At 44.7% G+C, this 24,270-nt stretch overlaps 1 protein-coding gene and 1 long non-coding RNA gene across 3 annotated transcripts; one reads left to right on the top strand and one right to left on the bottom strand.

Annotated features, from left to right (window-relative positions):
- The first annotated feature begins 5,364 nt into the window (after window positions 1-5,364).
- LOC123106360 (uncharacterized) lies at window positions 5,365-22,290 on the top strand. The gene is made up of 6 exons (XR_006451307.1): window positions 5,365-5,847; window positions 5,949-6,151; window positions 7,057-7,101; window positions 7,185-7,304; window positions 7,705-7,773; window positions 21,880-22,290. It is a non-coding gene; the product is annotated as an uncharacterized lncRNA (long non-coding RNA).
- On the bottom strand, window positions 17,645-21,433 carry LOC123106341 (MDIS1-interacting receptor like kinase 2). 2 transcript variants are annotated; one of them, XM_044528546.1, is made up of 4 exons: window positions 21,182-21,433; window positions 20,048-21,099; window positions 18,024-19,938; window positions 17,645-17,924 (listed from the first exon to the last, which is right to left on the bottom strand). In XM_044528546.1, exons 3-4 carry the CDS (start codon window positions 18,955-18,957, stop codon window positions 17,668-17,670), a joined length of 1,191 nt encoding a protein of 396 aa, XP_044384481.1. In that variant the 5' UTR covers window positions 18,958-19,938; window positions 20,048-21,099; window positions 21,182-21,433; the 3' UTR covers window positions 17,645-17,667. The 2 variants fall into 2 exon arrangements, with proteins under 2 accessions (XP_044384481.1, XP_044384478.1); XM_044528543.1 differs by having other exon boundaries at window positions 18,024-21,099.
- Window positions 22,291-24,270: the final 1,980 nt, after the last annotated feature.

Here is a 24,270-nt window from a genome sequence, read left to right as displayed (position 1 = left end):
AGCTTGATGTCTACTACACAACCTTCTTCTTGTTCTGCCACCGCCGCAAGCCTCTGTAGCCACCAAAAACCTCTTGGGAGCCCGTTCTGGCACCCTGCCGGAGGGGGATCCCATCACCGCTGGCCATCTTCATCATCCCGGTGCTATCCATGATGAGGAGGGAGTAGTTCACCCTCGAGGCTGAGGGTATGTACCAGTAGCTATGTGTTTGATCTCTCTCTCTCGTGTTCTCTCTCGTGTTCCCTCTATGGCACGATCTTGATGTATCCCGAGCTTTGCTATTGTAGTTGGATCTTATGATGTTTCTCCCCCTCTACTCTCGTGTGATGAATTGAGTTTCCCCTTTGAAGTTATCTTATCGGATTGAGTCTTTTATAAGAACACTTGATGTATGTCTTGCCGTGTTTATCTGTGGTGACAATGGGATATCATGTGCCACTTGATGTATGTTTTGGTGACCAACTTGCGGGTTCCGCTCATGAACCTATGCATAGGGGTTGGCACACGTTCTTGACTCTCCGGTAGAAACTTTGGGGCACTCTTTGAAGTACTTTGTGTTGGTTGGATGAATCTGAGATTGTGTGATGCATATCGTATAATCATGCCCATGGATACTTGAGGTGACAATGGAGTATCTAGGTGACATTAGGGTTTTGATTGATTTGTGTCTTAAGGTGTTATTCTAGTACGAACTCTTTTATAGATTGATCCGAAAGAATAACTTTGAGGTGGTTTCGTACCCTACCATAATCTCTACGTTTGTTCTCCGCTATTAGTGACTTTGGAGTGACTCTTTGTTGCATGTTGAGGGATTTTTATATGATCTATCTATGTTATTATTGTTGAGAGAACTTGCACTAGTGAAAGTATGAACCATAGGCCTTGTTTCCTATCATTACAATACCGTTTACGCTCACGTTTAATACTCGTTACCTTGCTTTTTTATAATTTCAGATTACAAAAACCTATTTGTACTATCTATTTTGCACTTGTATCTTCATCTCTTCGCCGAACTAGTGCACCTATACAATTTACCATCATATTGGGTGTGTTGGGGACACAAGAGACTCTTTGTTATTTGGTTGCAGGGTTGTTTGAGAGAGACCATCTTCATCCTACGCCTCCTACGGATTGATAAACCTTAGGTCATCCACTTGAGGGAAATTTGCTACTGTCCTATAAACCTGTGCACTTGCAGGCCCAACAACGTCTACAAGAAGAAGGTTGTGTAGTAGACATTAGCCTATTCGAGGCTCTTCTGACGTGAACTCCAAGTCTCCTGGATGATATTCTTTCAAAAAATCACGATGCCGAAGTTTCATTCCGTTTGGACTCCGTTTTATATTCCTTTTCTTCGAAATACTGAAACAGGCACTAAAACAGCAATATGGGCTGGGCCTCCGGTTAATAGGTTAGTCCCAAAAGTAATATAAAAGTGTATAATAAAGCCCATAATCATTCAAAATAGATAATAAAATAGCATGAATGCTTCATAAATTATAGATACGTTGGAGACGTATCACCCCTTGGCATGCCCTCCTCCTGGCCGGCCGCCTCCCCCCTAGCTCCTTTATATATGGGGGCAGGGGGCACCCCAAGACACACAAGTTGATCATTGATCTTTTAGCCGTGTGCGGTGCCCCCTCCACCATAATCCACCTTGGTCATATCGTAGCGGTGCTTAGGCGAAACCCTGCATCGGTAGCTTCATCAACACCATGATCACGTCGTCGTGCTGACGGAACTCTCCCTCGAAGCTCTATTGGATTGTGAGTTCGTGGGACGTCACCGAGCTGAACATGTGCAGATCACGGAGGTGCCGTACGTTCGGTACTTGGATCGGTCGATCATGAAGACGTACGACTACATCAACCGCGTTGTAATAATGCTTCTGCTTATGGTCTACGAGGGTACGTGGACGAAACTCTCCCCTCTCATTGCTATACATCACCATGATCTTGCGTGTGCGTAGGATTTTTTTTAAATTACTACGTTCCCCAACATGCTAGGCTTGCTAGTGGTGATGCTCCTGGTTGCAATTACACTATCAATGGGCATGAATGAGTGTTTGACAAAAAACTACCACATTTCAGGCATCCGTCCCATAGAACTACCACATTTTAAAGAGTGACCAAAAACCATGAAAAATTTGTAATTTTGTAACTAAAAATTACCACTTTCAGATAATGGGCAGCTTAGACGATTTAAACACGTTTATGACATGTGGGACCCATCCTCAGGGATGATGTGGCGGCAAAGTCAACACTGTTTATGTTGATTGTTAAGTTAACCGTTATGACAGATGGGACCCACACGTCATCATCAATCTCCTTCCTCCCTCACTTTGGCATTTTCTCGAACATATACTGTGCATGGAAGCAAGGGAGCTCCGCGACACGCCATGCCGGCTACTAAATCGGGCGGAGCCAAGCAGCGGCAGGGGAGCTTCGGCGATGAGCCGCCGCCGCAGCCGTTAAAGCCTGGCTCGGCCGACATCGGCCAGCAGCACTACCGCCGGCGCGCCCGGCGCCCGGAGTCCACGTCGTTCGCTCTAACCAGCAAGCAGCCACCCGAGCTCCTGTGCGTCTCTTTCTTCTCTAGCCGCTCATGCCACCATGTCTACCACTGCTTGCTGTTGGCCCTTGGCCGGAGCTCCTCGCTTTGTTTTGCCGCACACCCCATCCATGCTCTTTGGCCCCCGTTGCTAGTCGTCGGGCCGACCCAGGCAGCTGCCATGGCCTGGCCCCTGTAGCTCATCGCGCATCTTGCTGTCGTGCTGCACCTCCACGATGTCGTCGCCTACACCTCCTCTGGTCGTTGACCAAGCTCGGAGGCTCCCCCAGGCTCCTCTGTTAGCCCGTGGAGCTCCTCCTCCACCGCTGCTCCATGTTGCCCTGGCTTGCATCACCGGCGAGCAGTAGCTCGTGACACCGACATCGATGTCGCCGTGAAGGCTACCGCCACTGCCGCCGTGCAGTGCGAGGCAGAGCCGACCCGGAGCTGGTTCACCCGTCGCTCGTTCTGGCGTCCGACGTGGTGTAAAGCGAGCAGGCTATCGGAGCACCCCTGATTCCGTCCCATGCACAAGAGGTGTTTGTTGAAATGCCAAAGAAAGAGAGGAGCGTAGGAAGAAGAAGGTTGATGATGACGTGTGGGTCCGACCTGTCATAACGGCTAACTTAACGGTCAAAATAAACAGAGTTGACTTTGCCGCCACATCATCCCTGATGGGTAGGCCCCGCATGTTGTAAACGTGTTTAAATCGTCTAAACTGCCCATTATCTGAAAGTGGTAGTTTTTAGTTACAAAATTATAATTTTTTGGTAGTTTTCGATCACTTTTAAAAATGTGGTAGTTCTGTGGGACGGATGCCTGGAATGTGGTGTTTTTTTGTCAAACACTCGGCATGAATACACAAAAGGGGTATTATCTTGCAGATGGTACCTATCCTTCTTGCTGCACATTTGTCAAGAGCATCAAAGATCCCAAAGTAGGAAATAATGTGAATTTGCAAGGGTACAAGAGGCAGCCCGAAAAGACATTGAAAGAGCATTCGGAGTTTTGCAATCTAGGTTTGCCATTGTTCGTGGTCCTGCTCGTTTTTTGGGACAAGCGATCCTTGAAAAACATCATGACATGTTGTGTTATTCTTCATAATATGATTCTCGAAGATGAGAGAGGCATGAACTTGGAGTTCTTCTACGACAATGTGGTTAGCCATTTCAAACCAGTTAGAGATCCTAACCGCATTAGAGCTTTTCTTCAGACATACAGGAAGATTGAAAATGTAAGCACCCATTTTCAGTTTCAGGAGGATCTTATTGAGCACCATTGGCAAAGGGCTGGGCAGTAACACATTTCATTCATTTCACTTAATTCATGTGTGATTTGTATTCAAGACAAGTTTTATATTAAAATATTTAGTTTGCTTCAGTGATTTGAATAATTATAGTAATTTGGATGATTATTGTATTGTACTAATGATATCTTTTCTTATATTAAATTAGTAATTCTGAATATGAAGCATACGTGTCAAATTCAGATAAAAACGCATCTGATATGTGGACGGCGCCGGGCCGACAGAGACACCACATAGCGGAACTGTAAAACAGAATATTCTGCGAATATTCCGTTTTACAATTCTGCTAGCGGGGTCTACTCGGCGGCACCGACCCGCAAAGCCGTTTTTCCGCGAACTGTAAACAAGTTTAGCGGGGCGGTGATATATAGGGTCTGCTAGAGATGCTTTTAGGGCCATGGAGGTGCGGTGGATCCCAGGCCTTGCTGATGACAGGGCTTAGTTTCTTGATGTCTTTATGACCTTTTTAGGGTTTGTGTTCTGTTTAGAGAGGCGAGACGGATGTGACTTCTTGAAGATGGAATAATGTTTACCCGCCTAGAACCCGTCTCAGCGGTGCTTCTTGCGTCGTCGAAGGGCGGGTGGAGGTTTGTCTCCGGCGAATCTTGCGTGATTCGGTTGCCGTTTGTCTTTGTTCGTTCGTGTGTCTACAAGTTGGATCCTTCCGATCTACGCTTCTCTTCATTGATACGCTGATCCTGTAGGCATTAACACGGCGACTTCTCGACTGTCTACTACAACAAGGTTTGACTGACTCTGGTGCGGGAGGACAATGATGGCGGCACACCTTCGACTTGTTCCAGTGTTTGTAGTCGTCTCTAGATGATATACGGACCTGAATGTAATTTTTTACTTCTGATGTTCTTTATACTATCTTGATAGTTGATGAATAGATCTAAAGTTTTTTCGAATAAAATAAAAAAAACCTTCAGATGTTGTGCTGACTTAACACCTCGAAGATGCTCATTGGATAAAATGTATATCATCACGAGTGCGGCGTTTCGGTGCCCGGGTGCATCTGCACCCGTTCAAAAAAAAATCGTAAAAAATTCAAAAAAATTCAAAAAATTCCGAAAAAATTGAGGTGGTGGACAATTTGATGCGTAAGGTGCGCCCCAATTTTCAAAACATTTGAACTTATGTGCAGCTCTTAGCAAAAAAGATAAATCAGACCAAAACAGTATATGAACAGTACACTTTTTTACAGACCTCCGATTTGTCTTTTTTGCTGAGAGCTGCACATAAGTCCAAATGTTTTGAAAATTGGGGCGCATCTCACGCATCAAATTGTCCACCATCCCCATTTTTTTGGAATTTTTTGAATTTTTTCAGTATTTATTTTGATTTTTTTGGTGAGCGCAGGTGCAGATGAGCTCGGATTTTCGTATCATCACACTATATTTTATATCATGACAACTCATGGTATTTTAGCTACGTAGTTAAATTTACATCATGGAAGTCGGTCTTGCGCTCGTGGTAAATTTGCAATTTCCATCAACTTGTTTTCCTACGCAGCCCGACCTGAACAGATCAGCCGACCGAACCAGCTCCCCCGTCTCGTCCTTTGTTCCTCTCCAGCGGAGCGGCGGTGCAGCCACTCCGGTGGGCGGCGGCGTTGCACGGCGACTCCAGCGGCTCCGGAGGCGCGGAGACCCCAGCCACCAGGAAGCAACCGCAGGCGGCTCGGCTACTCCGGCACTACGGGCGGCGCTATTCCCCCAGCACCACGGGCCCGGCGGCGAATCTGGCAAGCATGGGCGCCGCACCTCCGCCGACTAGGTAACCAATTCTACCTACCGATTGCATTTGCCCTTTCAATTTTGCTCCAGCCTTGGCTCGCTCTCTAACCCTAGATTTGTACTCGCTGTACGGCGTGGACCAAACGGATGATGAGGCTCCCTCTGACTGGAAGTCCAGAATGTGGACGAGAAGAATTGAACCCGGGCAAATATTCAGTGGAATGCCCAAGGAATGACAAGGATATGAAGGTTGCTTCTCTGTTCTTTAATATTCAGAGTCAAATAGTATGTCATATGATTTTCCTGATGTCTCCTTCAAGCAACTTACTGAATTCAGTATGTTTGGACAGGTGAAAGGCTGGCGTTTCTTCATGTGGCTGGACAAGTACTTGGACATGGTCCAGGAAATTGGATGATAAATGTGCTCAAAATGCGGCCGCTCGTATTGTGTCTAGAGAAATGCAGCGATGCTCAAATTGATGCTATTAGGGTTAAGGCTGCAGCATTGGATTGACGTATCGCGAAATTGGCCGCCCAAAATGCGAAGCTTCAGGTTTTACTGTATTTTCATTTCGTCATTCTTCTTCTAGTGCTGCTAGTGAAGTACTCCCTCCGTCCCAAAATAAGTGACTCAACTTTGTAAGTGACTCAACTTTGTAGTACAAACTTGAGTCGCTTATTTTGGGACGGAGGGAGTAGAATATCTGTGCAATGACCCGCAAAAGAAAAAAGAATATCTATGCAATGGATCGTGGTCGCCTCCCTGTACGAGACGGTGCTCGCTCTGTCGAATGGGACGAACATGTCGGGCTGGTTGGTTCTGTTGAGATATGTAGAGTTTGGAGAAATTGCAAGTTTACAAAGGGGCAAGACCTTCATTTCACGTGACATTAATAGGCTTAGAATCTTGAAATTATTCAAGTAATTATACATGGCAGATGACTAAGGAGGCAAAGGAAACAAGGGCATATGATCTATGGCGAACAAAATTAGGGCATATGATTCCCTGCAAAAGTAAAATAAAATAAGGGCATATGATCAAATCTCCCTGATCCCATTCATTTGACAAGCTGAACGACAAGAGTGCTCTAAAATTGATGAATGCTTCTGCTTCTGTGATGAGGAGTGATTCCCCGATATGATCTTTGGCTATGGTTTTAGCAACTAGTACAGGTAGGATATGCCCCATCAGAATCACTGCTTTTGCAAGGAGAAAACTATGAGAAAGACATGTGTTCCGCATGCCACAAATTTCCCTCTTCTCATCAGCAAAAGTGATTTAGTTGAATTTATTGGAATGATAGGATATCTTGTTAAACCGCAATAAGTTAACCATCCAATGAAGCTGTAAATGTCAACCTGGGACACTTAATTTAAGCAGGTGTTTTTATGTTTTTTGGATGGCAAACCTGTGCATTTGTTGCAAATGATCATGTTTATTTTTTGTTATTGTTGCAGCTTTGTCTTCCAGGAGAACAGTGAATTTTATCAGAGAGATGAGAGGTACTTATTTAGTTTTATTATTTTCCACAGTACGTGTTTTCAACTGGTCAAGCCTTTGATAACACATGCAACTTTTTTTGCAGATTAATCCTCATATTTCCCGAATAAAGAATTAGCGCGGCCACCACAGTTTGAAGCAGAGGTTGTATGTTACCCAAAGCCAAAGATTCTTTGTGATTATTTGTCATGGAGACAAGCATAGTGTGAGTTATTCTTCCTAAAAGAGCTAATCGAAAGTATTTAGGAACTTGTCAACCAGCATGTCATATCTGAATTTAGTTGTTCAACTTCAGCGGCATGTATGCTTTAAATTTAGTGCCTGTTTAGCAATATGCCGTGATGAATATTTATTAATGCCCGTGTCCCCTTTTCTTAATGGTATCCTGTTGCATTGGCTTGATTGGTCTAGTAGTTTGAACATACCATAAGAAAATGAGCCGAGTCCTTGCACATGCTAATTCACAGGCCACAACACATGCTTTTAGATGCTAGTGTAGTCTGGAAAAGGCGAATATGAAGGTCTTATGTCATCATCTACATGACCTAATATCCCATTCAATTCCCTGTTATCTACAGTCTCTAACTGTGGTGTTTTCTCTGAAGGGAAAATTATCAAAGGACAACAACGAACCGGAGATGTTCTGAAAGGGTTCGTGTATTTACCAGCCAAAGGTATTCTCTCCATCATCCTAGAACTGTTTTTCAACAACAATGACAAGTACTGTTATGATGAGAAGAAGCAGGTTCTCGCAGTTTGCCCCAGTTTCTCCGCTAATGGTCTACAGTGCAGGTGGTCTAAACCACAACCTCAAGCCTTCTTAGGCCTCTAAATCACCCCCTAACCTGCTTAAGCCGACTTTGATCTGGCTCTCTTTTCTTCTTTCTCCTCTCCCTCTCTCTGTCCCTGTTTTGTTTCCTTCTCTCTCCCAGTCATGATTCTCTCCAGCCCATGCCCTAGTTAAGAGGCAACTTGCTGCCGCTCCATGACCGACACTTCCTCGCCTCTCCCGCTCGTCCATGCGCACCCCGCCCCCACCGCTCCTGCACTCGGAGATGCCAGCCCGCTACTTTCCCAGCTCTCTTGCTCATCCGAACTCCCCGCTCTGCCCGACGTGATCTGTTCTTCCCCACCGCCACTGCTACTGCTACTGCACTCGGTGACGCCGGCCTGCTACTTGAAGCTCCTGTTGGTATTTCATCTTTCAACCGGCTGCTATCACTCCATCTCCTATACTCTGATCGTGTGCTAGCCTTGCTGCACGTCTGGTCAATATTGTTGCCCAACGTTGCGGCGTTGTCGCTTCGTTGGCTGGCACCCAGTCTATGGTGACCGAAGCGACGGGGCAGAGCATATGGGGTCGCGTAGCTGAGGTTGGGCAAGCACGAGTGGTGACCTGGAGATGCTTTTAGAGAAAACAGGACTACGAGCCGGTCTAACTGGCTTAGGGTCTTATAAGGGTTTAGCTAGTTCAGCCTGTCGCAATATTACAGGGGGCACAACACAACAAAGAGCACAACATCGTGACGGTGGTGTCACGAGGCACATCCGAAGGGCCACGCGCCGAGACGACGCCACGGCACCTGTGTGCCACCAGCGTAGTCGAAGGGCATCGCCAAGCAGACCAAACCACAACACTGCACCGTCAACGCAGCCGAAAGTCTCCACACAACTGAGACTGCACAACATCACGACACCACCTGTGTCAGGGGTGCATTCAAAAGGTTGTGCGAGGCCGAGACGATGCAACGACACCTGCGTGCCATCGGCGTAGCTGCAGGGCACCGCCTAGCAGAGGCGCACCAAGAGAGCACTCGAGCACGACACACACCACTGTTGACCCCAGACTGGCCGCACCACCACCACCGACCACCAATCTCAAACCAGCCAAGCACCACCCCAACCCTCAGGCAAGGAGCATGGAGCAGCGTCTCCGAAGACTGGCGCCACCAAGGTGGTAACGACATCGAAGTGGCTGGCCATCGGCCTAGCCCTGCTCCCACGCCACCCGTGTGGTTGCAGACGGTGCAACCACCACACCGACACACGGGTCCGAAGCCCCCCCGACGCTCACAGCCAGCCGCTGGCACGGATCTAGCGCGTCGTCCAGATTCGTCGCAGAGGGAAACGCGGGCGTGCGCCACCCCCAGGCGCCAGCGAGCAGGCTAGTGACACCTCGATGACGTGCCACCTTGCTCCCCACGCGCGCCTCGGCTTCAAGCTCAGCAGAAGTCGCCACCAAGACGATCCGGCCACCACGGTATCTCCCCGAGCCACCTTCGGAGGCCAGGGGCCGCCGCCGCCGCGGCGAGGCTAGCGGCAGCGGCGGAGGAGATGAATCGTAGGGGGGGGGGGGGGGGGGGGGGGGGGGGTGCGCCGGCGACTAGTGAAGTCCCCTCCGAGTCGCCCGAGCGGAGCGACGCTGTGTCGGGGAGCGCTCCTTAACTCACAAGATCGTAGGGCCGGTTTGCAGAGGTGGAAGACGGCGGATTGGAGATGTGATGTCGCCGGAGAGCGACGGGATGTCCCACGTAGACGTACGTGGTTTCCATCATTTGTCCCAAAAGAAACAACACGATACGGTTGGTAAACACGATACGATGGATGGATGGATGGATAATGCGAGGTCTCAGGCGTTCGAGTCTTGGGGTTTAGCACTCCCGTACGTACATTTTTTTTCCCTTTTCTGAAGTGATCCCGTCCGTGCGTGCATGTCGTACTTTTTATTAAGCTGAAATCTCGGTTGGGCCTCGGTCGCGCGCGTGCGTGCGTGCCGGCCCATGCGAGCGAGAGCGCACGCTTCCCAGTTTTGATTTGTCCCACATCGCCAGTCGTGGGACGGTTCCTCCTGTTTATATACTGCGCTGGCTATCACGGTGTCACCTCCACGGGGACAACCAGCCGAGAAAAGGAAAAAATAACAAAAGAGGCCCTAGAGCCCAAAAAAGAGAGAAGAGGCCTTTAGAGCCCAATAGAAAAGAAAAGAGGCCTTATTAGTGCCCAGAAAAAAGAAAAAGAGGCCAGAGCCGAAAAACCCCCAAGGCCGCCGACGTCCTTGCTGCTCCGATCTCGGTGACCAGGTTCTGCACATCCCTCCGGACTCTGGCTCGTCCGGGCCTCCGGCCAACATCACATCGCTCACCGCCTCTCTTTTCGCCTAGCCGCCCACCTCCATACCCCGCCTGTCCCTTCGCTGCTCCGTTGCTCGCGCGTCCGACGGAGGGCTATGCTCAACTTCGTATTCTTCGATTTGTGCTCGGACGGCTTGGTATTGCTCAGAATCTGACCAGGGCGAAATCCCTGCATCCTTTGCTGGCGGTGACGATACCGGCTGGTGTCTCGTCCCCTTCTTTGAGGCGCTGCTACGGCCGTCATCTGTGTCCCTCTTCGAGCATCAGGGGAAACCCTAGTTCCAGTTCTCCGGATTTTCAACTCTTACGTGTCATTTTTTGTACTCATATATAACCGGGGTAGGTCCAGTGATTCTGGCGCGCACTCCGGGAGATGCGTCCCCTTCCTGCTCCTTAGGATCGCCGACGTCCTTGCTGCTCCGACCTCGGTGACCAGGTTCTGCACATCCCTCCGGACTCTGGCTCGTCCGGGCCTCCGGCCAGCATCACATCGCTCACCGCCTCTCTTTTCGCCTAGCCGCCCACCTCCATACCCCGCTTGTCCCTTCGCTGCTCCGTTGCTCGCGCGTCCGACGGAGGGCTATGCTCAACTTCGTATTCTTCGATTTGTGCTCGGACGGCTTGGTATTGCTCAGAATCTGGCCAGGGCGAAATCCCTGCATCCTTTGCTGGCGGTGACGATACCGGCTGGTGTCTCGTCCCCTTCTTTGAGGCGCTGCTACGGCCGTCATCTGTGTCCCTCTTCGAGCATCAGGGGAAACCCTAGTTCCGGTTCTTCGGATTTTCAACTCTTACGTGTCATTTTTTGTACTCATATATAACCGGGGTAGGTCCAGTGATTCTGGCGCGCACTCCGGGAGATGCGTCCCCTTCCTGCTCCTTAGGATCGCCGACGTCCTTGCTGCTCCGACCTCGGTGACCAGGTTCTGCACATCCCTCCGGACTCTGGCTCGTCCGGGCCTCCGGCCAGCATCACATCGCTCACCGCCTCTCTTTTCGCCTAGCCGCCCACCTCCATATCCCGCCTGTCCCTTCGCTGCTCCGTTGCTCGCGCGTCCGACGGAGGGCTATGCTCAACTTCGTATTCTTCGATTTGTGCTCGGACGGCTTGGTATTGCTCAGAATCTGGCCAGGGCGAAATCCATGCATCCTTTGCTGGCAGTGACGATACCAGCTGGTGTCTCGTCCCCTTCTTTGAGGCGCTGCTACGGCCGTCATCTGTGTCCCTCTTCGAGCATCAGGGGAAACCCTAGTTCCGGTTCTCCGGATTTTCAACTCTTACGTGTCATTTTTTGTACTCATATATAACCGGGGTAGGTCCAGTGATTCTGGCGCGCACTCCGGGAGATGCGTCCCCTTCCTGCTCCTTAGGATCGCCGACGTCCTTGCTGCTCCGACCTCGGTGACCAGGTTCTGCACATCCCTCCGGACTCTGGCTCGTCCGGGCCTCCGGCCAGCATCACATCGCTCACCGCCTCTCTTTTCGCCTAGCCGCCCACCTCCATACCCCGCCTGTCCCTTCGCTGCTCCGTTGCTCGCGCGTCCGACGGAGGGCTATGCTCAACTTCGTATTCTTCGATTTGTGCTCGGACGGCTTGGTATTGCTCAGAATCTGGCCAGGGCGAAATCCATGCATCCTTTGCTGGCAGTGACGATACCAGCTGGTGTCTCGTCCCCTTCTTTGAGGCGCTGCTACGGCCGTCATCTGTGTCCCTCTTCGAGCATCAGGGGAAACCCTAGTTCCGGTTCTCCGGATTTTCAACTCTTACGTGTCATTTTTTGTACTCATATATAACCGGGGTAGGTCCAGTGATTCTGGCGCGCACTCCGGGAGATGCGTCCCCTTCCTGCTCCTTAGGATCGCCGACGTCCTTGCTGCTCCGACCTCGGTGACCAGGTTCTGCACATCCCTCCGGACTCTGGCTCGTCCGGGCCTCCGGCCAGCATCACATCGCTCACCGCCTCTCTTTTCGCCTAGCCGCCCACCTCCATACCCCGCCTGTCCCTTCGCTGCTCCGTTGCTCGCGCGTCCGACGGAGGGCTATGCTCAACTTCGTATTCTTCGATTTGTGCTCGGACGGCTTGGTATTGCTCAGAATCTGGCCAGGGCGAAATCCCTGCATCCTTTGCTGGCGGTGACGATACCGGCTGGTGTCTCGTCCCCTTCTTTGAGGCGCTGCTACGGCCGTCATCTGTGTCCCTCTTCGAGCATCAGGGGAAACCCTAGTTCCGGTTCTCCGGATTTTCAACTCTTACGTGTCATTTTTTGTACTCATATATAACCGGGGTAGGTCCAGTGATTCTTAAATTCCGAATGTTCGGGACTTATTGAGGTCTTTTTTAAAATGTCATTTCATAAACTACCCTAATCATGTAGAGATAAGGGACTTTTAAAAAGTCATTTCAAAAAATAAAAATGTGATGGTCTCATCACGACTTGATTTTCTAAGGCGCCACAACGAAATATTTTTTGGTTGAGCAAACTGCATTGATGGACGCTGCGTGTGCTAGACTAATGAATGGTGTGTCTCGCCTTGACCAAGCATCGCGGTGTTTTTCATGATCAGTAAAACCGTGATAGCAGAATAAATATAGTTATGTATAAAACTGTGGTAGCAGAATAAACATAGCTTTGTATAAAGGCAAATTAGACATTTGGCCATTTTCATATAGCTTACAAAAACTAACCCGTAGAAAGTTGTGTCAAGTTTTTGGGGTCTCAAAGCTGTACAGAACACGGGAATATTTTTTCTAGCCGACACACGATAGACTAAATAAAACCATAAAACGACCTCTATAGATCCCTAAAAAACCCTCCATCTAAGCGACGGTTTGTTTTGTTTGTTATGTGCGGATCTGTTTCAATGGATTTGCTTGAACTTTTGTAAACTGTTTTTAAAATTTGACTTTTTTTCACATTCCCTAATATGATTTGAATACACGATCATTTCTAAAATATGGCAATTTTCTGACAAAAAAATCGAACTGGAACAAAGTTGCCATGTGTTAACAACTAAAGTTGCCATCTCGCTGCAACTAAAGTTGCCATAAAAAAACGTTCGGGAGGACATGCTTAAATTCCGAACGTTCGGGACTTATTGAGGTCTTTTTTAAAATGTCATTTCATAAACTACTCTAATCATGTAGAGATAAGGGACTTTTAAAAAGTCATTTCAAAAAATAAAAATGTGATGGTCTCATCACGACTTGATTTCCTAAGGCGCCACAACGAAATATTTTTTGGTTGAGTAAACTGCATTGATGGACGCTGCGTGTGCTAGACTAATAAATGATGTGTCTCACCTTGACCAAGCATCGCGGTGTTTTCCATGATCAGTAAAACCGTCGTAGCAGAATAAATATAGTTATGTATAAAACTGTGGTAGCAGAATAAACATAGCTTTGTATGGAGGCAAATTAAACATTTGGCCATTTTCATATAGCTTACAAAAACTAACCCGTAGAAAGTTGTGTCAAGTTTTTGGGGTCTCAAAGCTGTACAGAACACGGGAATATTTTTTCTAGCCGACACACGATAGACTAAATAAAACCATAAAACGACCTCTACAGATCCCCTAAAAAACCCTCTATGTAAGCGACGGTTTGTTTTGTTTGTTATGTACGGATCTGTTTCAATGGATTTGCTTGAACTTTTGTGAACTGTTTTTAAAATTTGACTTTTTTTCACATTCCCTAATATGATTTGAATACACGATCATTTCTAAAAATTATGAGCATTTTTATCTCGTGAGCATTGATTTCAAAATCATGATTATTTTTATAATATGTGAACAGTTTTCTAAAATCATGAACATTTGTTGGTTTTCCGAGCGTTTTTTGAATTCACAAACATTTTATTATTTGTTGATTTTATTTCAAAACTCGTAACTTTTTGAAATTTGAAATTTTTGGAAATACTGAATTAATTTAAAGAAGCAAAAATAAAATAGAAATGAGAAAGAAAAGCAAAACGCAAAAAAACAAAATAAAAAAACAGGGCTTCACGCCGTGCACATGGGCCGGCCCATGAATGCGTGCGGCGAGGAGAAGAAAAAGGAGAGGAAAAGCAGACTTCTGGGATCATCGAACCCTGGTCTCGTGGGTGGAAGGTTGAATCCTTAATAACCATTAAATATGAGGACACCATGGTATAAGAACCAAACTCCGCGGTGATTTTGGAAAAACCCGAATCGTTTTCTTCACTTACGGGTGGCCTAGTGGGTAATTTATAGCCTAGTTGGTAATTTATAGCAACTCCGTGCGTAATTTTTAGACGGACGACCAAAAGCAATAATGGCTTTATTATTATTAGGTAGAGATTATCGATAAACTTTGCCTATTGTATTTCCACACCATTTTCTTCCAACTGACGGCATCAACCTCTAAGGCCGGATCAAGGAGGATTTTGCTGCATGGCACAGGGATATTCGTGGATTTTTTTCTGCAAGAAACGCGTATCGCTTGGCTCTAGAATAACATATGCACACTCTGGACATGGGAGCTACAAGTACTCGGCCAGACAAACTCTCGCTCAAGCCTAGGACCTTGTATGCATATGCTGGTGTCACAGATAGTGAGAATTTTCGCTTGAAAATTAGGCCGGAACCTGGTAGCTAATAAACTGGATCAAAAGAAGGGGAAGATGAAGTTTGATATCACCTGCCTCATCTGCGGGTCAGAAGAGAAGTAGGCATACCATGCCATGCGCCGCTCCCCAATGCTAGACTAATTAGTCAAGTTCAAATGAGCTCAGGTGAATAGTAAAATAAAAATATTTCAAAAATTATGAATGTTTTTTAGTGCTCACAAAATTTCATCTTGAAACCTCTTTTGGAGCATCAATTCTTTTTGCCACGACTTTCTCAAATGTCATTTTATGATGAAATTTTGTAAGCACTGGAAACATTTGTTAAAGTTCATAAAAAAAATTCAGAATTGTGTGATTTTTAATTTTTTTTTCCAGATTTTACTGTTCATCATGACTCATTACGTGAGCAGAAGATGACTTTCGCTGGTTAGATAACAATAGTATTTGTTAATGCTATTAATCCTTAACCACATGTTTTAATCATGTGATATGCTTTTTTTTTTGAAAAGGAGGTTGAAACCCCCGGCCTCTTCATCAATATGATGCATATAACCAGCGGCGAATCCAGAAATAAAAATGGAGGGGAGGCTCAAAGTTAATGATGAGTAAATTAAACGCCTTTTAGAAAAAAAAACAATTTTCTCCTAATCCTTTTGGGCAAATATCCTCAAACTCTACCAGATTGCTACTGGTTACATGTACTATTTACTGTAGTTATTTTAGATTTTTTGAAAACTATCAAATTTAGACCAATTGCGAAAAATAGCTGAGCAGATGGACCTGTTTTTTTTGGGGTGCTAGATGATGCGTGATCTGGATGTGTAGTTCATATTTAAAATATCCTAAACATCTTATAATTGTGAATGGAGGAAGTAGAACACAAGGGCATATGACCTATGGCGAACTAAATTAGGGCATATGATAAATCGCGCAACTCAGAGGGGGCATATGATATGATGAGATGTCCCCGGAGGTTGCCTTAGGGCCAGTTCTTTTGGGCAATTCTCCCAGAATTGACCCCCTCCCCAGCTTCTCCCAGAATTGCCACTTAATATTTTTTTACAATTCCTAGCTAGTTAAGGTCTAATTAGCTAGGAATTGTAAAAAAAATATTAAGTGGCAATTCTGGGAGAAGCTGGGGAGGGGGTCAATTCTGGAAGAATTGCTCAAAAGAACTGGCCCTTAGTGCCATCACATCCTTCTGCAAGATGGCTTTGGGCAACGATAAACACAACTGAGCAGAAATACCATTCTGACTCCTGGGAGCATATGTTCCCGCGCATCAAAAATGCTTTTTCAAATGTCAAAAATATTAAAAATAAGCAGAAGTGTTCATTGTCACACTCAAATGGTATCTGCAAATGTTTAGGGGGGAAGCCTAAGCATTTTGACCTGCTAAAAACAAGTCAAACACCAAAAGTTACACATATTTTTTTTTATTTTTTTTACGAATGAAGCATTGCTATCGCGTTTCGCATGAAAATTGTCAAGAACACTTGTTACACTAACAAGAACATCTACGAACAAAAATCGAATTTTTAAAATTTATTTACTATTTCCTCTGTCCCAAATTATAAGCCTTTTTGGTAGGCTAATAACCTAGTATTTGTTTTGAATTTATGTTCATCCATGAGCATATGCACCACATCACATGAGCTAACACAACCATTCCCAGAATGGTTACATGCTCTCAACAGGAAAAAAAACACAGTTAATTACAGAACAATCATCCAAACCTTCCCTCCAAATGCCAGTCAAACAAAAACAGAGCAAATCATTACATAGGCTCATTATCCAAGCTTGAAATGTTGCTTCATTTATGAATAAAATCTACACAAATCCTTTCAAATCTATCCTTAGTACTGGACAGTTTAAAGTAAAAACATTACAGTGATGATGGCACTGATCTAAATCACCAGGGTATAAATTAAGCAGAGCTAGCACATGCATCCATCTAAAAGCAAGTTTCATGGATCCAATGACCGCTGCATCATAAGCATGTCATTACCACAGACTACTTTGTATCCACCTTCTCAGATCCACCGTACCAATGGTGCATTGGACAAGCAGCTCAGCGTCCAGCACCCCCCTTGCGACCTGCAGCTTCGAACATATATTGATGAAACATATATAGCGCCGCACATGATACAAATATACAATGGTACTGCCAAATAGCGCATGGTTCTTCCTATTTCGACCAGTAGACCTCCTTCACTATGTGACTGCATTTCCTTATTGGCCTATGCTAGCACCGCCACTGCCCCGCAGTACAGTTCCACCTCCATACAAAAATTGTTCTCCTCAAAAAAGAAAAGGAAAAGAGAGAGCATTGGACACTTAGAAAGAAGCAAAATAACATCAGCTTTTTTTTTTTGCGGAAAGGAAAATAACATCAGTTAGCTTCAGATAGCACAATTCAGTGTGAATCAAAGCCGCGCAGAGTAATTTCTGAATTCATCTTCTACCACAAAGGAAGCCGCTGTACCAGTCAATATACTTGATCAAGTAAAGCTGACCTGCATGAATAAGTTCAGAGTTCTATGCGCATATGTACATGGGCTCCTCGCAGTTGTAAATTCTAGGTTGAAAAGCTTCCGTTGTTTCAACTTTTGTCTATTAAACATCCAGCCTGTTGCATAACTTCTACTAAAACATACTGTATCTATTCCCCTTTACAAACATAACCATCTAGAATAAGAAGAGACAAAGGTAAGGGAAATGCATATATTTTCATCCAACAGTTTTGGCAAACCTTGTAATTTTTCGAAACTGAAGCTACAAGAACAATTACTGAGTCAACATACAAAGGATGTATTTTCCCCGTTATCCAATCCTTCCGTCCTAGAAATCTACACACAAATACAAATATACAGGCCAATATATTTTTTTACCAAGACAACCAAAATGACATCCTTCTCCTCATGAATGGTTGACGGCACAGCGATGCGTCGATCCAGGATATCGTTGAACTTCCTCGGCTGCTCTGTTCGGCAGAAGAACGGAAGGAGCAGATCACCTGGTTGCTTTCCCATCACAACTTCCAGCGCAACCACACCGAAGCTGTACACGTCGCACTTCTCGGTCAACACCATGGTGGATGACAATTCTGTAATAAAAAATCAGTATATCGAAACATAAACAGTTTTTGTTTCTCCCTTTCTGTACCATCGAAGGATATGGATGGATTAAGACCATCAGTGAGTACCTGGGGCTATATAGCCACATGTCCCTGCAAAGATAGTGCTCCAGCTTGAGCAACCATGCTTCAGCTTCCTCGCCATGCCAAAGTCCGAGACATAAGCTTTATAATCTCGGTTCAGAAGAATGTTGCTGCTTTTTATGTCCCGGTGTACAATAGGATCATCGCAATCATGATGCAAATAGGAGAGAGCTTGAGCTATGTCCGCCACAATAGCAATTCTATTTGACCAGTCCAGCTCCTTTGCTAGCTCTTGCTCGTGCAAAATGGATGATAAGCTTCCCCTCTCAATAAGGTCATACACAAGAAATTTGCATTGGGAGTGTGAACAGAAGCCATACAGCTTGACCATGCATCGGTGCCTGATTTTTGTCAACACTTCAATCTCAGCGTGAAATGTTTCCTCGTCGTTGAATTCTTCCATTGAATGCAGGAGCTTGACGGCAAAGGTAACCCCGCCTTCGAGCTCGACTCTGAAGACAGTTCCATAGCCTCCAATGCCAATGCAATATTTCTCATTGAAATTTTCAGTTGCAGTGAGTATGTCTTCGAATGCGATCTTCCCATCGAAATTCCATATAGAAAGTATATCTCCAGACTTGCTTTTCCTTTTACTTTTTGAACACTTGTTTCTCCTACAAATAACCGTGATGCTTGCTATTGAGAGGCAAGCGAAGGAAAAGGGTGCAAAAAACGCAAGAAGTACCATACGTGGATGTTTTCTGCTTTGGTGGTTCATGTCGAGCTTCAGTGTTTCACATGGCATTAAGTGATTGGAATCACCGCATAAATCCTTATTATGGTCAAGTAAGATTGAGGCTGTGATAGATGGAACTTTGCCAGTCAAACTATTATATGCTAAAATCAGCATAGCCTGTCTGGGAAGATTAGAAAAGGTCGCTGGAATGGCACCACTTAAATTGTTTCTACTCAAATCCATCTCATATAGGTTGGTGAGATACCCAAGTTCTTGTGGGATTTCACCCGTCAATAAGTTGTCCGATATGAGTAACGATGTTAAAAGGTGGCAATGTCCTATCTGAGGTGGAATGCTTCCTTCAAACTGATTGCTACTTAGTTCCAGACGAGTGGGATGAATAAGAGATCCTAACTCTGGTGGTAATAAGCCACTAAGCTTATTGGACCCAAGTGACAGTGTTGTAACAGAGGTCAATTTCGAGAAGGTCGAAGAAATGGAACCATTTATTTGATTGTTTGAAAGATCCAAGAACTCTAAACTTGTTAGATTTCCTATGCTTCCGACGGAACCCGTGATCCGATTGTTGGAAAGATCCAGATGAGAGAGAATAATAAGATTTCCAATTTATGATGGTAATAGGCCGTTAAGCTGATTGGATCGAAGTGCCAGCGTTGTTAGAGAGGCTAATTTCAGAATGGTTGAAGGGAAGGGACCATTTATTAGATTGTTGGAAAGATCTAAGTATCGTAAACTCGTCCGATTGCCTACAATGGATCCTTTGCTCAAAAGATTATGACAGAATTTGAGAGAGGTTAGTTTAGTACAATTAGCTATGAATGATGGGATAGGTCCTTTAAGAAGATTGCCCGATAGATCCAAGTATTCGAGCTTGGCGAGAGCACCAATGCTTGATGGGATTAGGCCTGAGAGAGTGTTGTATCTGAGCTCCAGATGGACAAGACGAGGCAACTCTGCAAAGTGGAGAGGCTCATCAAATTCCCTAGTTTTCCTACTATACAAGGCATGGTAGAAAAAATTTGTAGTAAGAGAGATCAATGGAGGTTAGTTTAGTACAATTACCTAGGTATGTTGGGATGGGTCCATGAAGACTATTGCCTGATAGATCCATGTATTCGAGCTTGGCGAGAGAACTAATGCTTGATGGGATTAGGCCGGAGAGAGTGTTGTATCTGAGGTCCAGAAAGACAAGACGAGGCAACTCTGAAAAGTCGAGAGGCTCATCAAATTCCCCAGTCTTCCTATTGTACTAGGCATGGTAGAAACAAATTGTAGTAAGAGAGGTCAATGGAGATTAGTTTAGTACAATTACCTAGGGATGTTGGGATAGATCCGCTCAGGCCATTGTTGGATAGATCCAAGTATTCGAGCTTGGTGAGAGCACCAATGCTTGACGGGATTGGTCCCGAGAGAGAGTTGCCGTTGAGGTCCAGATGGACAAGATATGACAAGTCTGCAAAGTGCAGTGCAGACTGTCCAACCTGCCTTCAAGATAACAGTATGGAAGCGAAATGCTGGACACGACTTGGGCAAAATCACCCTGGTCACGGCCACGAGGCAGCACGGTGTTGCTGACGGCAACGCCGGTCCAGTCACAGGGGTTGCTTCCCTTTGTCCATGTGTCCAGGTAATCATAGGACCAACTGCTTAGGCTAGATTTCCATCGGAGAAGCGCCTCTGCCTGCCGATCCAGTGACAAATGAGTAGAATGAGGTAGAAGAAAGGTGTGGCAAGGCAAGCAGGAACAGCAGCAACTCCAAGGCAAGGAGAAGGCTCATGTTGTGCAGGTCTAGTTCGTAAGTGAAGCTCCAAATCACACACATTTACATACATGGATGTATACAGTCTGTTGTCATTAATATTTCAGAACCAGTCATTGCGAGGCTTGCCGTGTAGTCCATGCTTGGCCAGGTTGTGGAGCTGATTCCCCCAAGGACCTTGCACAAGACCTTTCTATATTCTGCTCCACACAAGCGTGCATCAGTGACCATTTTTTTCTCCAAAACTGAATGTCTGAATGACTGACCACCAGTCGAGAGTCCTGAATTGAGTCTGGGTCCGGTGCTGCAGGAGAAGTCCTCACAAGTCACTATATATCATTCCTTCTTGAATATGTTAATCCATACAATCCAAGAGAAGAAACATATGCATACCCATAGCAACCGGTGAATGCTTCCAAAAAAAAAAGCAACAGGTGACTGCTTCAAAAAAAAAGAGTGAGATTCAAGACACCCCACACCCCTTGTATTTGTAGAGACATAACCTTGGATTTGCTGGCCCGTTGGAATGAAGGACCTTCTCTTCCTGCACCTTTGATTTAACCCTTGAGGTGCCCATGGGGCGCGAATGTTGATTCCCTGCAACCTGTAAATAGCAATTGAATCGGATCATTAAGAGAATGTGACTTGACTCGATTCGAGCAAGCCGCGCGCATTGAGAGTGCTACCGGCTCGTGGTCATTGCAGCTCACATACGAAGTCCTCCCCTCCTGGAGCCGGTCGAGAGGGGTGGGGTCGTCGGGCAAGGCGAACGGCGTCAAACCTGAGGCTGCTCAACTTGCATACTAGGCGGTGGTGGCGGGGGAGCTCGCAGATGCGGCGGCCCTCAAGAGCAGACGGGGGAAGCGGCGTAGGAGATGCGGAAGGTGGGGCCACTGAGGCACCGCCGTGAGTGGAGGGGAAGGGGAGAATAGAGAAGGTGAGAGGGAGAAGATGACATGTGAGACCCACATAGGATGGCATAGGAGCTTTTTAAGTTTTTGATAAGTGGGAGGGGCAGCTTGGCTAGTGACGTGTGGTTCCCATGGCACGAAGCTGCAGCAGTGTGCACTATTTCTCAATTCTATTTACCTTTTCCTCTTAGATTGTAACCTTTTCGGTGAGAAACACACAAAAGTATGCAACAGTTGTGTCAGGAAAAAAGATATCTAAGAAACGAAAGTGTATTTCTAGTATCGAGCTCACATGCATCCGGATGAACATTATAATTTAAAATAATAATTGTATAAAATAAAAAAATCTGAATATTTTGAACATAAACACCGATGGATGCTTTAACTGCGTGTAAATTTTCATTATGATCATTTTTTTTTATTTTTGAAACTTAAAAGGTAGAGCAGTCTATACCTTATGTATTCTAAAACAGGACAAAGCCTGGAAGACCGTCAGGTCAACTACATGAATGGCAAGATAATGCTGGATGGCAATGGCAGTGCAGCTGGCCCTTGAGGACTCTGGTTGCTCTTGTAGTATTAGGGGGTAGTGTTGTTGTACTCAGCGCCTATGTATCCAGCCTTGAGTGTGTGCGTGTGTTGTGGTGGCGTGCATTTGTGTCTGAGTTGTGGTCGGCCATTGCTTTATATATAAAGCGGGGCGAAAGCCTTTTTCAGTAAAAAGCTTTCACGTCTTTATCGTGGATGCCTTTGGGAAAAGATAAATGCATTGGCAAAACAAGCAACAAACTGGCTGATTCCATCGCAAAGTGTTTTTTATCGGAGTTGGGAGCTACCGGTGAACTTCCCACCAGTGAGGTGCTGTCACATCTAAAATTGTGGGAACATGTGCATGTATATATGAAAGTATTTATTGCAAAAAATCTCTTGTATTTTTGATTTTAGTCTAATCAATGTCAGAATGATGTAGTACCTTTTCACAGGAATGATACGTATGCATGCATGCAGAATCTATCCTCTCTGTCACACACAAACCCATCCATTTTATCTTTGTTTAAAATTTTAGATGGACAATATCTCTAACACTAATTTTCTATTATTGAAATTTTATATATATTCAAATTCCTGAACATGTGATCTGTAGAACAAGACCAATTTTGAATATATTTAAACTAGTTTAAGTTTTTCTATTTCAATCATATCAAAATTTAAATTTCACTTATTTCAAATGAGTGAGTGTAATTTGTTTTCTGAAACTAGTGAAATATGTGAAATCTATCTTTTGAAATGAGTGAAATCAGTTTTTTGAAACGAGTGAAACATAGTATTACAATTGAGTGAGTGTAATGTGTTTCACTAAATTGAGTGAAATCTAATTATGTAATTGAAATTAGTTTTCTGAAATAAATGGAGCCAAAATTTCAAGATGAGTGAAATCCTTTTAAATACTCATGCACATTTTTCGGTGTGAAATACGTGAAATTAGTTATTTCAAACATGTGAAACTGATTATTTCAAAACTTTTCTGAAATTAGCAAAATATGTTTTATGAAGCGAGTGAAATTGTTTTTGTAAATAATTGAAATATGTTTTTGAAATAATTGAAATCAGTAAAACAAAATGACCGAAATCAAGTTTTTTTTTTGGCAATTGTGGAATCGGTCTCTTAAGGATTGAAATAAGTTTTTTGAAATGAGTGAAATTATATTCTGAAATGAGTCAAGTGAGTTTTATGCAACAATTTAGGTCCATTTTTTTAAATATGTGAAACTGGTTATTTCGGCTATGTGAAATAGATTGGTGCGTGTGTGAAACTGATTATTTCTTTTTTTTGCCAGGAGTGAAACTGATTATTTTAAATATATGAAATTATTTTTCAAAGCGAAACAATTTTATGCTTTGTGAAAGTCATTTCTAATAGATAAAATAAAAAGTATTTCAAATATATCCAAGATTAATCTTGTTCTAAAGATCTTGTCACCATGATTCCAAATATATAAAAAGTTCTAAAAATGGACATTTCATTTAACAGATATCAATCATTTAAAATTTAAGAATGAAATTAAGTACATGTCATTTGTATGGAGAGAGAATGCATGCAGCGTCCTTCTCTCAATTCCAACTCTGTCTCTCTCCCTTCTGCAAAAAGCTGCTAGTCACTGTTTTGTCTCAGACCATATTACGAAGTATAGTTGCTGGAATGAAGTATTGTGTTATACCGGGTCAGACTGCACGGATCTTTATGAAATCGATGGACAATGGATCCAACACGGATACATCCCGGCTCCGGTAAAATTACTTATTCACTGATTGCATGCTCTCAACAACAAAAGATGAGTAAATCTGTACTTTGGCAAATAATAAAAATGTATCACATCCCTGCAAAAAGTAGTGCTCCAGCTTGGGTAAACATACTTGAGTTTCCTCGCCATGCCATAATCTAGAAGAATGTTGCTGCTTTCTATGTCGTCATCATCACAATGATGGTGCAAATAGGGAAGAGCTTTAGAGCAACTCTAACAGACTCCGCATCCCGTCGGCCCGCAAAACGCGTTTGCAGTTCGCACAAAACAGCTTTTGCGGGTCGGCTTGGGCTGGCACAGATGCAGACTCCCAAACGGATCCGTAAAAAAGTATATTCACGGAATATACTTTTTTACGGGTCGGCTTTGCGGGGTCTGCTCTTTGCGCTGCTGCATCCCGCATATCATCAGCCCGCAAATATCAAATACAATATAATTCAACAATCACAAACAAACTGAATTATTCCAATCAAACATAATACAATAATCATCCGCATTACAAATAGTTATTCAAATAACCGTAGCAAACTTAAATAGTGCAATACAAAAATTTTCATGAAT

The sequence above is a fragment of the Triticum aestivum genome, chromosome 1B, assembly GCF_018294505.1.
Source record: "Triticum aestivum cultivar Chinese Spring chromosome 1B, IWGSC CS RefSeq v2.1, whole genome shotgun sequence".
Classification (NCBI taxonomy): Eukaryota; Viridiplantae; Streptophyta; class Magnoliopsida; order Poales; family Poaceae; genus Triticum; species Triticum aestivum.
Note: the sequence above shows the minus strand (reverse complement) of the source record. Positions and strands in the feature narration are given on the sequence as shown.

Bases quoted from the DNA above. Each gene is read 5' to 3' on its own strand.
- LOC123106341 (XM_044528543.1), bottom strand. From the start codon at position 18,957: ATGGATTTGAGTAGAAACAATTTAAGTGGTGCCATTCCAGCGACCTTT. The intron at 17,925-18,023 runs GTACTCACTGAT...TTTTTATTACAG, and splicing joins ATGTGGCTATATAGCCCCAG to AATTGTCATCCACCATGGTG.